General features: G+C 29.3%; 1 protein-coding gene across 1 annotated transcript in view; it reads right to left on the bottom strand.

Annotated features, from left to right (window-relative positions):
- Positions 1–16,096, bottom strand: part of LOC142317943 (uncharacterized) — a 45,613-nt gene that overhangs the window by 7,950 nt on the left and 21,567 nt on the right. The window contains exons 7-8 of the mRNA XM_075354478.1: positions 13,505–13,604; positions 5,970–6,230 (exon numbers count right to left, since the gene is read on the bottom strand). Of these exons, the coding sequence (XP_075210593.1) occupies positions 5,970–6,230; positions 13,505–13,604 (361 nt within the window). The remainder of the gene's footprint in view (positions 1–5,969; positions 6,231–13,504; positions 13,605–16,096) is intronic.

Here is a 16,096-nt window from a genome sequence, read left to right as displayed (position 1 = left end):
ACCCTTTCTCAGATTTCTGAAGTTAAACAACTTGATTACACTATTGATTTAAATAGATATACCATCTTGCTGGTGGTAAAATAGCTAATGAATGAATGAATGTAGAAGATGAGCAAATCCACAAGTGAACTCAGAAAGTAACAAGTCTCTAAAGCTATATGAGCAACAGATTGCCCCTTATGGAAATTACCCATGCTCTGTTACTAATCATGGCTCCAGTAGTGCAGCCAATGTAATTCAATTTTCTAATACAGAACTGAATGGAAGCAAATTTTTTAATTTTAGTGCCTAGTCTGAGGCCTTAAAATAATACCATATGTACTGGATGGCAAGTATATACGTAAACCTATATAGAAATCCAGTTACAGATGATAGTCATGATGGAGATGTATAAAACTGCAAAGGGTGACACATCTATAATTGGAAACATTTATTAGGACATATTAACTATTAACAGGTAATATTAATCTAATTTTCTGTTCAGAAAATTACCCTTTTTTTTTACAAGATTTCATATTACCATATTTCTACAGAGAGATTATGTACACATCAATCACACTATGACTGTTTACGCCATTGGCGTAAAGTCGTTTTATTCCAATGAATTCAAGGTTATGGTCGAGTCTTGTAATTTACAGGCTTGGTAATTTATTTTGCTTTTGTAAGGCTTATCTACGTGTATTTTTAAATAGGTTATTTGGTTATTTATTTTCGATATCAATTTCTCTCAGGCTCCAGCTTGTCTGACTATTGCATCATCGTATTTGTGTTAGCTTATTTATATCACGCATTATTTCATTGCTGTTTAGTCTTAATGTATATATTAGGCTTAGTTTTTTTTATTCTCAACCAATTTCAATATTGTCATAGTTCCTAGAAGTCTACTTCTCTTTGTCTGCCATGATGTCATTTCTTCAACTTGCGCATTCAGAAATTATTTTTATCAGTCTTATGTAATTCTTTAGTGGACTGCTCGCTTAAATTATTTTTGTTATGTCTTCGTTCCCGAATTCCACACTGTTTCTCTAATCGTTCTCATACTAACACTAAGACACTACTCTTGTTGTCAACACACACACACTTCTGTCCATTGCTTTGTTCGCTTCCCCTACTTCTCACCACGCCAGCTTTTTATTCATTCTAGTTCGGACTTTCACGTTCTTCGGATCCTGGTCCTCTTGGAGGGCCAGGCTTCGATGTTTTCTTTCTTTCACTTAATGTTAATACTTTCGTCGTCTTCGCACTTATAAACGCTGCGGTATTTCTCTGTTAAAATATTTTCTAATTCTACTCGTCAGTTTTTCGTGATTTCACAGTTTTCTATGTTCGTCCAGCCTCGTTTCTTTGTTAAGTTATTCTTCAAATTCTACATTACTTCTCTGTGGAAAGTGCTTCAATTACTACAAGCTGTCAATTCTGTCGACGCCGAAATTTTCTCCAGCTTCTTATTACAATTTCAGCGAAGCAGAATTTCTTCAAATTCGTTGCTACACATTTCAGACGCCCAGTCTTGCTCAACCTCGAAGTCACATTCTCACCACTGTATTCCTGATACACCACGGCGGACTACGCCCAGGAATTTACTGTATGTATTTGTTTTACCTTCATTCACGAGTTCGTCTCTTACTAATATTTGTGTGCTACAGGCAAGTTCAGTTTTTCATTACTTATTACGTTAAACCGTTATGTTATCATTAAAATTTGTGGAACATTCAGTTCATTATACCTATGCCTTTCAAGTTTCAATTTCACTTAAGTACAGTCACGACAGGTTACTTACATAAGGTTGTCATTGTTCAGCTGCAACCTACTTCACGTGCTCAATTAATTTCAATGCGATTATATTGTAATTAACTCTTTTATGTTTACTTATCACAATTTGATTATTGTTATTAACTCTTTTTGTACTAGAATATCATTGGGGCCTTTTTTCTACACTAAACTAGAATTACATGTATTAATTATTTAACGCTAAGTTTGTTGATGTTCTTAATTCAGAAAACGCCAGTGCTAATTAAGATTTATTGTAATTCGTTTATCTAAGTTAATGACATCCGTTCATTGCTATTTGTCACATTATAGTATATGTCAGTAGTACAACTGTTTGCCAGTTACATTTTTCTATTGATATTATGTTTTTCTAAATTTACTATTAAAATTAAGGTGTTTCATGTTCTCTTGTTTTTCAAAAATGTATATTGTCAAAATCTGTATTTAAAAGTGTATATTCATGTATTTTTTTTTTTTCATTTAACATCATTGTTCATATGCTGGTTTCAGTTGATATTCTAATGTATCTTTAAATTATGTTATTTTCATAATTTCTTTTTAGTTTTTAAGGTTACGATTCAACATAAGTTCAGTTGTTTTCTTTCTCAATTAAAGTCCAATTTCTTTTGGCAAATACGAGCTGTGTTTTTTGTTAACTTTATCCAACAATGACTAATTATATATTCACTAGGTGAATACGGGAGGACAACAGCCTGGCCTCCAGATTATCAAATTTAACAAATGGACTACTCTGTATGGGGCTAATATTAAATATGAAGTTTTTGTTTTGTCTGTTCTGTTTAGATATATATCATGTTTCACAAATAGCCCACATCGTACATTGGTAAAACTCAAGTGTATTAAACTCAAAAAATATAAACAACATCCAATGGCATAATATAAAATTTAACTGTTTCTATACTTTTTTAATTAATTCAATGTAACTTAATTTAATTTACCTAATAAAACTTTAATTAATCATACATAAATTTATTAATTTATATAGCCAGTATATCGATACTAATAGAAACTAAACTGTATGAGCATCTATTTATATGCATACAATAAAGGATTTCTGATATTACAGAACTGCACAGTGTTTATGCTAAAAAAAACGGACTAAATATGAAAAGTTATTTAACTTAGTTCTAAATGCATTACACAAATATTCATTTTCTTTATGTGAAAAAAACTCATAAACAATTCCGGCAAAAACAAATTGAATTGCGCATATCACACGCAACAATATTAACATAATAGTACAGCACAAAATGAATTGTAGCCTAATGAAATTAAAAGACCAAGTAAAATAAACATATCAAGTAAAAATTCAGATCTACTAGTCCATCACAAATTTAGATATGTTGTAAAAATACTGTGGGGGTTTCAGTCTGTACACAACAAAAGTTAAAGAATATTTATCAAAGATCAAATCATTTTAAATTTTATAACACCAAACCGACAAAGAAACAGGAAGAAACAATAATATTGCTACAAACATTGATACATTTGTAGTAGAAAGGTAGTCCCTTACTTTTATTTTAAACAAAAAAATGTACTAACTATTCACAAGAAAAACAGCAACTTGAATAATAATTTGAATGGAGAGCCTTAAAATTGATACAAATGGAAAAAGGATCTAAATGGGTAAAAAATTACAAACAATAAGAGTTTTACAGAGAATAAAAACAATATAAAAAGACTTATACATCTGAAATCTACTTAAAAGTTTAAACAAAAAGAAGAAAATTTATACTTACTTTAACAAAATTAGTGTAAAAGTAAAAAAGAGATAATTGTTAAGAATAAATATTCTCAGTACTGATAGTACACTGGCTAGCTAGCATTACATACGAGCAATCATCGAGATACATTGTTAGGTATAGCAACAATATTTTTAATCCTTTGGATATCAAGGTAACAATCCAGTGTTATCCCCTCCACAGGTACCATTAAATGTGTGAACATTAAAGATACATCGGTACTCTATTTAGTCATCTACAGTATATTTTAAAAATTCACCACTTGATGGTGTTGCTCTTTTATTTTCTCAAAGTGTATACATCAATACATATAGACAACGATTTTGTTCCAATAGACTAAAATTAAACAGAAAATCGAATATTGAAAATCGTGTTTCCACAAATGTTGTCATTCATAACCTCGATATTTTAGTCCATTTATTTCATAGTTAGTTCTTATTTAGGATTAAATTATTATTTTGTATTGTTTCTATAACTATTTCTTTGTTTCATTTTTCACTTTGAGTTTTGGTTTTTTATTGTATAAAATGTCTGCAACACTGGGGACTAGTATAGAAGCCTAACCTATCATAATATTTATGAACATTTAAAAATGAGTGATTGTGAGTATAATTTGAGTGAATTGAAGAGCGAATAAGACAACGAGGCATTCAGTAATATAACTGATGATGAATTGGAAGACACTGATTACTTGAAAGTCATTGCTCCTGAAGATCTGCAACCACTACCTAATGCAAACCAAGAACTGCCAGGACCAAAATACATGCCATCCATGGGATCTCCATCAATTAAGTATTTCAATTTATTTTTCACTATAACTCATTGCTAAAGAAACTAATTACTCTGCAAAGCAGTTTATAAATAAACATGCAGGAAGGTTTAGCAGCTCAATAGCTAGAAGCAAAGAATGCAGGTGATGATCCTTGTTGTTCACCACGATTCAGGAAATTACCAAAGAAAAAAGCAAGATAAAAGCAAGATGCTGTGTATGTACATTAGAAAAAAGAAAAAGAAGATCAATAACTGTCTGTACCAAGTACAGTAAAGGATTACATGGGGAGTATTTTCCAAAACATAAGTTTTAAGAAGATATTTTTAAAAAAATAATATGTAGACTACATACTATCAGGTTTCTGGAAGCCATAATTTTGTAAAAAGTGATCCAATTTTCATAATTTTTGCTTTATTTCATCAAGAAATTCATGTAGATATTTACATTTATTAGTGCATTTTTGTAATTGTTAGTGACATTTTGGAATTGAAAAAAAATAAACATTTTAGTAAATTTGACTGTCCAAAACTAATTTTTTTTTTTTTTGTCTTCAGTCATTTGACTGGTTTGATACAGCTCTCCAAGATTCCCTATCTAGTGCTAGTCGTTTCATTTCAGTATACCCTCTACATCCTACATCCCTAACAATTTGTTTTACATATTCCAAACGTGGCCTGCCTACACAATTTTTCCCTTCTGCCTGTCCTTCCAATATTAAAGCGACTATTCCAGGATGCCTTAGTATGTGGCCTATAAGTCTGTCTCTTCTTATAACTATATTTTTCCAAATGCTTCTTTCTTCATCAATTTGCCGCAATACCTCTTCATTTGTCACTTTATCCATCCATCTGATTTTTAACATTCTCCTATAGCACCGCATTTCAAATGCTTCTAATCTTTTCTTCTCAGATACTCCGATCGTCCAAGTTTCACTTCCATATAAAGCGACACTCCAAACATACACTTTCAAAAATCTTTTCCTGACATTTAAATTAATTTTTGACGTAAACAAATTATATTTCTTACTGAAGGCTCGTTTAGCTTGTGCTATTCGGCATTTTATATCGCTCCTGCTTTGTCCATCTTTAGTAATTCTACTTCCGAAATAACAAAATTCTTCTACCTCCATAATCTTTTCTCCTCCTATTTTCACATTCAGTGGTCCATCTTTGTTATTTCTACTACATTTCATTACTTCCAAAACTAAAGTTTATGATAAATAAAAACAGTGTAAAATGTTATAATTTCTGGTGATGATCATATTCGGCAGGATGTTTTTGTTAAAAGTGAATTTTTCATATTTTTATATTGAATGCTGTATGATTTATTAATATTTTAAAATACCACTACAAAGCACAGTTAAAACGCCTGACATTTTTAGCACATCCCAGTCCAAAATGCTTGACGGCGAAGAGATTAACCAATTGAAACATTTTTTTTCTACAGCCAACATTCATTTGTAAACTACAAGGATGTATTTCATTTTTATTTGAAAAATATTTTAAACATAAAAATTGTACATACATTCTAACAGAAGAACTTCGAACTGAATACTTTTCATTGATACATTTTAACAAACTATAAAGGAATAAAAATTTTAACTAAAATAAATTGTTGAATCATAATACTACACATAAAATGAATACTAAGAACAAAACACAAACCTTAACATCAAACTGTCTCACAGTATATCCATCTTTAACTTGAACTGATTTCACAGTAACTGTGATTTCACCATGAGAAACAGAAGCATTTAACTCAGAGGGAAAATATGGCTCACATTTTGAATGCGACTTTTCCCACAACTTAGTAAACATTACAATAACTGGTGCGTGTTCCTGCCATATCATAATCCAAAAATCAATTACAGTATGTGGTAATGGACCTTGGGTCGCAATAAACGCCTTTTCTTCTCCATCATAACCCTGTAAAAAATTAATGACAGAAATTAAAACAATAAAATTGAATTCTAATAAACGGGATTTATTTGTTTATCTTTTTTTTAATTGGTTATTTTATTGTAAACCATTACTATTTACGAATTTAAAATGAACACAATTTAAGAACAAAGTAGATTTCAATAAAAATAAATGTTTACAACAGTATCAATAACACAGTAACTCAAAAAAATTATCTACACAAATCTACAGAGATATAGACATAAAAATAATTCTCAAGATTAGTTTTTAATTAGATCACTAAATTATGGTACAGCCTGATTAAAATCATCCCAGGGAAAAATAAAAGAAAGTTGTGTTAAATTTTAAAACAAAATAATTACAACCCATGAATATCAATATTTAAGATTAGTAGTTAATTAAACGTAACAAGGTTGAAATAAATATAATGGTTTCTCATTAATCAGGGTAACATATATTGTGAAATAACTTTTTTTAAATTCTCTTCACAATTTAATTAAGGATTATGATCATGTCATTAGACAAACATTTTTATTTTTATTTTTATTTTTGTGTAATGTTTGATTTCATAGTACAATTCTGTTGAACGCTGGAATTAATAATCATCTTGATCACGATGCATTAGCTAAATCATCAAATGCTAGTCGCAATTGAGATGCAATATGTAGAATCATATATTATGATATTATCTTGCTGCTCAATAGCTACAAATAAATGTTAATGTATCACATACCATTAGAAGGGCAAACATCACTTTATAAAAATCATTAATGACAATTTTTTAAAAGAAAATTATGTAAAAGTTATAGCTGGTGAAACTAGTTATCACACAAAATCGCAATTGGATTATACAAAGTTGATCTTACTGGTCTTACACTTCACATGTGTGTTGGATTTGCATTTCGTTTACTTTGAGTTTCTACTTTTTTTATAAAAAAGTATGTGAATTATATATAAAGATGTGAATTCTGAATGTGTTGAACTTTATGAACCAGATTCTGATGAAGATGATAGTGAAATAGAAGAAGTAGATATACTCCTGCAACTAGGCCTGTGAAGAATCTGCATGAATTAGGGTGTATCCCCTAGAGGCTGATGGTAATATTGAAAGTAAATTTCAGGTTAGATTCCTGGGATAAGAAACTATCCTCCTTGTAACAGTAGCTCTTTAACTTATTAGTATTTATTTTGAAGTCTATTTGATACAGAAACCAATGCTTATGCTCAAAAAAACCTAAGCATGAAGGATTCTGGGGAATTAAAAATTTTTCTAGATTACAAAGACAAGCTGATGTATGCATTAGTCAAATTAAAAAATGTACTTCCTTAGTAATAAATGTGGGGATCACTGGAAGGGGAATTTAAAACATTACTGGGAAACAAAATGATCAAGAAGAACACTTTTCTTTCCTGAGAAAATGGCCCTCAATGAATTTTTGGCAATAACTTTGATATTCCACATTAGCTCTGTGCCAAATATTCCAAAGGGATAACCTGGGCATGACCCTTGGTATACAGTAAGAACTTATGTAAATGCTATGAATGATGCTTTCACAAAATATTTTATAACTAAACAAGATATTTGTATTGATGAATCAATAATAGTATGAAAAATCAGTGTGTCTATAAATAGTACATGCCAAATAAAATACACGCTTGATTTGGAATGAAAAAAATTTAACTTTGTGATAGTGAGACCAGTTATGTTGTGCATATTATATGTGTATATTTCCAAGTACACAATAGAAAACGTTTTTTAGAAGCTGCGGAAAATTTAATGATTTGATTTAATGACTAAGAGTAGGTTGTTAGATAAGGGCTACCGTTTGTTTATGGACTCATAAATTTACTGCTAGCTAAGAAGCTGTCTGAAAGATATACTTATTTAACTGGAACACTGAACAAAAGATTTATCAAAGTCTCCCTTGCAGATCAAGCTACTAACAGCTTCTATTTTAGAAAAAATGAAACCCTTCTCTGTGGTTACAAGTAAAGGTCAACCTAGAAACCAGTGTATTTACTAACTACAGGCTGTCACACTGAAGATGCCGTAATCCAAAGCAGAGGTGAATTGGTGAAAAAGCCCATATTAATTAATAAGCACAATTTGAATGTGGTAGGGGTGGATTGAAATGAAAGAGCAATTTATTATATGTCATGTACTAGATCGATTAGGGGATATTGGAAAAAAGTTTATAAAACTGCTGAATTCCTGTATTTTGTATGAAAACAGTTCAGACAAACCTCAGAAACAATGAGACTTTGTTGTGATCAGTGTACAAGATCTAGTATATAAAGAAAATTTACCAGATCCAGTAATAGATGTCATCCCAGATCTGAGCGGTACAAATAAACGTCAACTGGAACATCTCTCTAGTTACAAACTTCAGCTGTGCATTGTTTGATCAAGCAAACAAAAACAAATCAAGAAGCCATGTTTGCTGGCCCAGGTTGCAATTGTGGGATACACTCTGCCTGCTGTCAGAAATTGCAGCACTTCTAAAGACCAGTGAAGTCTGATAGGAAAAGACAACATTCTGACAAGGAATCAAGCGAAAATTTGTGCTACAGTTCTTGTATACATATAATAAATTTCATTCTTTTTCAGTTATAGAATTTTATGTTTTTTGAATCTATATAAAATTTTGAGTTTTTTGTGTACAATGGAATAAAATAGGTGTAAAATTTATGCTACCTGTAGAGAACGAAAGTGTACAAAAAGATTTCAATTTTAGTTTTTTATTCTTTTTATGAAGTAACACCAACGGAATAAAAAATGTTTCTAATTTTTAGATTACCAAGTTATTGAAAATTTTTCAAATAAAATGGTATATTATAGTGAAATCCATCTTTCATATTTGTTTTACACCTTCATTATGCTTAAAAATTGCTTAACATAATGGACCCGGTTCCAGTGTTAAATTGCATTATGATTATTATTATTATATTATTTATAATGAATTATAGAGAGAGTTTGTTTAGTATTGTATAATACGTATTTTGTTATCTTACCCCAATTTTTAGTTTTATTAATTATTATTATTTTATACAGTTACCAGCATCCCGGTAACAGCTTCACCCGCTCAATATGACTTTCACTTCCCATCATGGTCACTTTTTCTTTATTTGTGTTTTTTAGTCAAGCAACTAGAGACAGATACAGCCAGTTGTATTGCATGTACAATAACAATGGCAGTAGCTGTTTCGGTTGAGTTGCCACGCTGACAAAATCGCACCCCTTAAAAAATTGAAAAGAAAAAACCCAAAAATGTATTATAGATATTTATAAGCCCAAATCTACTGAATATCTTGTTTACTATAGTCTGAAATTGGAACAATTTGCAATCAAATTTTATTTATTTATTTTTTCAAAGTATTTTTGTCTTTCTTCAACACTTTCAAGTTCAAATTTCAGAAAATTTATAAATTAATATTTAGATATTCAAGAGCTGGGCTCTGTGGCATGAATGGTAGCATCTCAGCCTTTGATCTGGAGGTGTCTGGTTCAAATCCCGGTTAGGCATGGCATTTTCACACGCTATAAAAATTCCATTCATCTCATCCTCTGAACCAATACCTAACAGTGGTCCTGGAGGTAAAAAAAAATTAAGTTTATAATTTCATTTGTTACTGAGAAATTAAAAAAAATAGTAATTTCATTGTAAACTTATACCATAAAAAGGACATGTATTAGAATTTTAATTAATCTATCTTAACTAGTTTTTGCTGGGCATTCATTATGAATGAATTACATGTTATCTGTACCAAAAAAGCAACTAGCCCCAACTCACTAATTTATTAACGCCCAACAAAAACTACTAAAAATAAAATTGAAGAAAATTTGTACACATTTCCTTCTTATGGTGTAAATGAACACTAAGAACGGATTTTCTAAAATTCCAAGTTTAACCCTTTGCAGTCGGATGACATATTTAAAATTATCCACTGGGGTGGGTAACCAGTAATACTGGCCATAGCCATTTTACCTGTAAAGTCAGAATTGTTTGCACAGTCACATTCCTCACAGCTCAAAAGGACAGCAATAGTGGCCAGGTTAAAATCTCGTGAACAACCAGACAGCCAGTAGTACTGGCCACTCTAAACATATTCCTATAGAAACAATGCATTTCTTTTGTGTTCCGTGATTAGTGCTATAACCTATCAGAGAGCCTTTTTACTAATGTGTATCGTTTCCCAGTCTGTGCAGTCTTAAAAAAAAACTGCACTGCTTGTACTGACAGAAGACCTGGAGGAGAAAGAAAATGAAGCAAATCTTTTTGCAAGACCTGTCAGAAACACCTGGACTACACATGGGTGACTGCTTTGAAAAATACCACTCTGAAAAATAAACCATGGCTTAGCTAGCAAGTTAAACAAATGTTAGAAAATTTTTTTATACTACAAATTTTTTTAAAAATATTATTTTATTGTGTTATATTCAGTAAAGTAAAAATTAATCAAAACTATGTTAAGCTATTCTTTGTATACCAATAAAAAAAAAATTATATAAAGTAGTGGCATTGTTTTTTTTTTTTTTAAATTAAATACCATATGTAAATATTTAGGAATGATGAAAGCAATTCCAAGCTGGTGGAGCAGAGCAGTTAAGATGGCAGCCGAGCCAACAACGACAGGTAAGCAGCCAATCCTGCTGGCCGTCCAAGCTGTAAGCACTGCTAGTGCCGTAAATATTCTGAATTGATAGGACCTGTGGCCAGCTATACTGGCCATCTAATCACAAAGGGTTAAAGGATTAAAACGGAAGAATGAAATTTACTATTTTTTTAAGATATGAACTTGATCTTTGCTGTGTTTTATCTTCACGTGAAAATCTAAAAACTAATTTCTCGATTATTTTTAAATTCCGAGTTTAAAGGGTTAAAATGGATTTTTAATTATTTTTAGGTCCATCTATTTTTTTTAATTTCTTGGTAACAGATATCAACTTGATCTTTGATGTGTAATTTTCATGTAAATATTTAAAAACTAGTTTCTACATTAATCAAAATTCGACCTCAAAAGGGGTGAAGAAAGATAAAAAAAATTTAAACAATGGTAAATTTTCCCCATTTCTGAACATACCATTCAAGATATTCACTAGAATGTGCTTGCAAATACTCTTCAGATAAATATCTAAAACCCGTTTTTGGGGATTTTTTGAATTTAGATTTTTTAAGGAGTGAACATTGTTGGTTGAGTCACAGTCACTGTTACTTTATGTGCGATGTGAATGGCTGCACCTGCCTCCAGTTACTTCACTAAAAACATAAAAGTATTTAAAATTTAAAAAAAAAAGAGAGAAACAAATTATAGTCACCTCCTAGTGGTATTTGTCAGGTAATCCTAAGAACCAGGTAATCAGTTACAACTAATATTTTTAAGATGAAGGCTGACTGTTTTGAAACCCATATTCTTAGATCACTCAAAGTTTCAGGTCCTGTACTGACCAAACTGTTGCTCCGAATAAATTACAATACACTGATATTTTTTATGAATTGAACAGGTTTAATTTTTATTTTTCATTATTATTCTCACAAGCATGAGTTTAATGAACACAGCAGGGTCCAAGCACCAAAGCCCTCTGGCTAGAAGGGAAGGGCGGGCGAAGCAAGCCATGATCAGCTAAATAACCCCTGACCACAACAGGAAATGCAAGTAACTTTATAATGCAGGCAAAGCCGCAGCAGGGATGCTAATTTTATATATATAGATATACACTGTGATATATATTTTATATCACATTTATTTTATATTACATTATTTTATTTTTATATCACACTATTTTATATTACACTTTTATATATATATAAGATTTACACTGTGATCTGTGTGTATATTTTTTAAGTGAATTTGAGAGTATAATTCAATTAACAATTAGAATCAATAAATCAATAGAAATAGTAAGATACATTGCAGATGTCACTGGCAGGATGACTTAACATTTTTGTAAAAATAAGAATTACAATTTAAATGCAAATATAAAAAATAGACAAATTATTTTAAAAGGTCATTTTTAGGTTTAATTGGTATAATTTTATTTTAATAATTACATTACGAAATAAATTTTCGACACTTTCATCATAAAAAAAAACCATATAAGTTTGAAATAAATACTGTTGGGAGAATGCTTCAAAATCAGTTTAATTGAAAGGTTTGGTAAGTAAATGTAAATAATTTTTCTCTAAACATATTTTACTTATAAATAAAGATTAAAGATATTATGATATTCTGTAACTTTAATATGGATAAAAATTTTAAAAATAATCTTAAAATGATCATTTATTTCAAAATAATTTTAAAAGTGCATCATTTTTTGTTAACAGTTATAATGCTTTTAACAATAATATTCATCTACCACTTCTAATAAATAGCAATAAAATTATCTGTTTTACTGCATTAAATTAACAGCAGCAGATATAATAGGTTCAACTAATTGCTAAAAATTATATTTTGATTTAATTAACAAATACGTTTAGTTAAGATTCATTCTAAAAAATGAAACATAAATCCTAAACAATTATCCTAAATTAAAAAGAGTTATTTACTTCATAAAAACTCTATTTAATTCAATTTACACTTTTTTTCTTCAGTTATTCCCACAAAAATTAAAAATTAAGAGGTATTAACCATGCTGTTCTTTAAAGGGATAAAGTACATCTAATATTACGGTTTTAACAAATCTCAAACAACTAAGCTCTAAATAGCTGATTTAATTTTTAATTTTATTCAATGTGCAAAAACTTCTTTTAATTTCAAGCACACCATCATACACATAAAACTCAAAATAGATCATTTTATTCAGAATTAAATTCTGTTAAAATTTTGTTTAAAAGTTTTATGTGTTTATTACCTATTTAACAAAGTTATTTTGTCAAAAAAAAAGAAAAGTTTTTTACTCCAATTTTTGGTTTTTCACCCCAGATTTCTCAAAAACTACTGCAGATATGTTAATACGATAATGGTTCTGGGACCATTATTCGATTTTTCAGGTCAAAAACTATAGAAAATTACTAATTTTGCCCCTTAATTAAATCCTAAAAATTTTCATACAACCTCATTTCATCAGAGTAGCTGAAATATGAGCGAAATCTTTCACTAGCCATAACTCGCAAACGAAGCATCTTAGGACATATATTTATATTAACTCTTTGCATTATTTTCAAAAGTAGAATAAGTTATGAAAGTCAAGGAAGAAGTTTGTGATAGATACACTCTGTATATACCACAAAAAAAAAAATCTATTGTAATACTAAACAGTAATAACTTTTTGTTGAACATACTCTTATGTAGTTTGCATTTATATATCCAGTCAAACAGTCTGCGGCTGAATTCTGAGGTAAACAAACTCTTGTTGCCTCATTAGGGATGATTGTTCGATATCTAGAAAAAGAAATAGTTAAACTATAAAAAAGTGACAAAAAAAAGAAAAGAAAAGCAATTACTGGTTATTCAATTACTCATAAAATCTTAAAATCAAACTAACTTACTTAATGAAAACTCTCAACTATGAATCTCTTATTTTTATCATGAAAAAAGAATAACAACTGGTATAAAATAAAAAATTACTCAACTGTTAGGATACAATATATAATAACAGTAATACAGCACTTACAAACTGACAAGAGGCAAAGTTGACTGCTTATAAAGTCTTCTGTATTGGTATAAGAAAAAAAATCTGATATGAACATCAGATGACTTCCTTGTATGACTATTAAATTACATATACATATTTTTTGCTGCACTTCATTTAAACTTTTTTAATAAAGTGGACAGTTACACAATTGCTGAAATATTAGTTTTTATTACCAAAAAATATTTATACAATCATCAATTCAACAACCTTACATGAAATATTAGGATAAAGTAACAGGCCTCTTTATTACTCGTATTACTAGATCAGTATTATTCGTATCTCTGTGAGTTGCTGATTAACAAAAGTTTCAAATTTCTGGTGTGTCATATAAATAAAAGTTAATAATTAAACTATTCTGTTTAGTGAACTCCTGCATACTGGTTAAAAATGTTAATTTTGACCTTACAGTGTAAAATACACAGTTTTTATTATTGGATTATTTGGTGAATAATCAAAAAGAAAAAGAAATAATCATACAGGAAAAAGAAAAATAACATGAAGAAATATATCTCAAAAAAAATGACAAGAAGATGAACATGAAGAGGAAGAAAATGTTAAAAACAAGGAAAGAATAAAAAATTAAGAGAAGATAATAAATATAAAGAGGAAGAAAATGTTAAAACCAAAGAAAGACTAATAAGATTTAGAGAAGATGATAAATACAAAGAGGAAAAAAGCATTAAAACCAAGGAAAGAATTAAACGATTAAGAGATGATGATGAATATAAAGAGAGAGAGAAGATTTGAAAACTAGAGAACATGTACACAAATTAAGATCAGAAGAATTATATCAAACCAAAGAGCGATTAAATGATTGGCAACAAAAAAGAAATAAACAAAATAATGATGAACTATGACTTAGGAAGAATATTGTCTAAGAATATCAGAGGAGTAATGACTAAAAGATAAGAATTTTTTGCAATTTATTAAAGATCGGGCATGTATGCCTGGGTGTATATGTTCTTCTTTTGAGGGTCTACTTTTCAGTCACTGTGTCGTTAACTTTAATGTAGATAAAATTAAACTGAGATTCTAGAATAATTTACAAAATTGAACTAGAATATTCAAAAAATAAATGATTCTAAATTATAATTTTCAATTAATATTAAATAATCAGATGTTTCACAAAATCTATTACATACAAACATATGTAATATGCTTATTAAATTACATATACTAATTTTTAAAAGTACGTAAAATTTTTTCAGTAATAACTTTCAATTTTTTTTCAAATTTTTGTTTTTTTATTGTTATTATTGAATTTTTATTTACTGTAATTTGTTTTACAATCACGGGTTAATAATTATTAATAAATTAATATATTTAATTCAAAAAAAAAAAAAAAATTCAAAAAAATTTAAGAATGTTTAAAAAAAGGAGATGTCCGATTCAAATCGACTTACCTTCCTTGTAAGATTCAAATATTTCATTAATTAAAATTTTATTTGGCTATAACTCTGGAACCAATGAAAATAAGTACCACTTATGATATATCATTGAAAAGTGGGTTCAATGATGGTGAAGTTCAGTCGGTTGCAATCAAAAGGGAGGTACACAACTAGATGTTACAACAGTCCCAAATCCAAAATTTCAACATCCTACGCATAATTGTTTTTGAATTATGTGAGATACGTACATACATCACTCTAAAACTAGTCAAAATGGATTCAGGGATTGTTAAAATGGATATTTATATTAAAATCTGAAAACAAAATTTTTCACAATCACAATATTTCTGTTACTTCGTACAAGGAAATAAAAAGTAATCGATTTATTGATGATCAATCCAATGTATTAAATAAGATGGCAGAACGACTGAAGTTTTAATAAAAACTAACACATAACATGAAAGATATTGTTACTTTAACTGGTCAATATTACATCTGAGGAATTTAAAGCATTAAATGACATTAAGCAAAGCAACTGTTTGAAATTTAACTGATATATGTAGGTCAAACTGTTTGTAAGTCATTGAATAAAAATTGATGTATAAAAACTAAATAAATTTTAAACAAATTTTAATCTCTAGTTTATTTAAAATAGAGGAGTAAATTAAAATGTATGTATAAAAGAATCATTTTGGCAATCCAAGATGAAGTTCATTTTTATTCTTTACTGGTTTGAAAACACCACCAGAGGTTGTCAAATTTCTCTCACATCTAACTATATGAAACTATGATACTTACATAGCCAATCAGAAGTGGAGGAGATAGAGAGATCCATTTCTGAGGCCAAGCAG

Source organism: Lycorma delicatula, chromosome 1 (genome assembly GCF_047948215.1).
Source record: "Lycorma delicatula isolate Av1 chromosome 1, ASM4794821v1, whole genome shotgun sequence".
NCBI classification, from domain to species: Eukaryota; Metazoa; Arthropoda; class Insecta; order Hemiptera; family Fulgoridae; genus Lycorma; species Lycorma delicatula.
The sequence above is the reverse complement of the archived record's forward strand: the minus strand, read 5'-3'. Positions and strand labels throughout refer to the sequence as shown.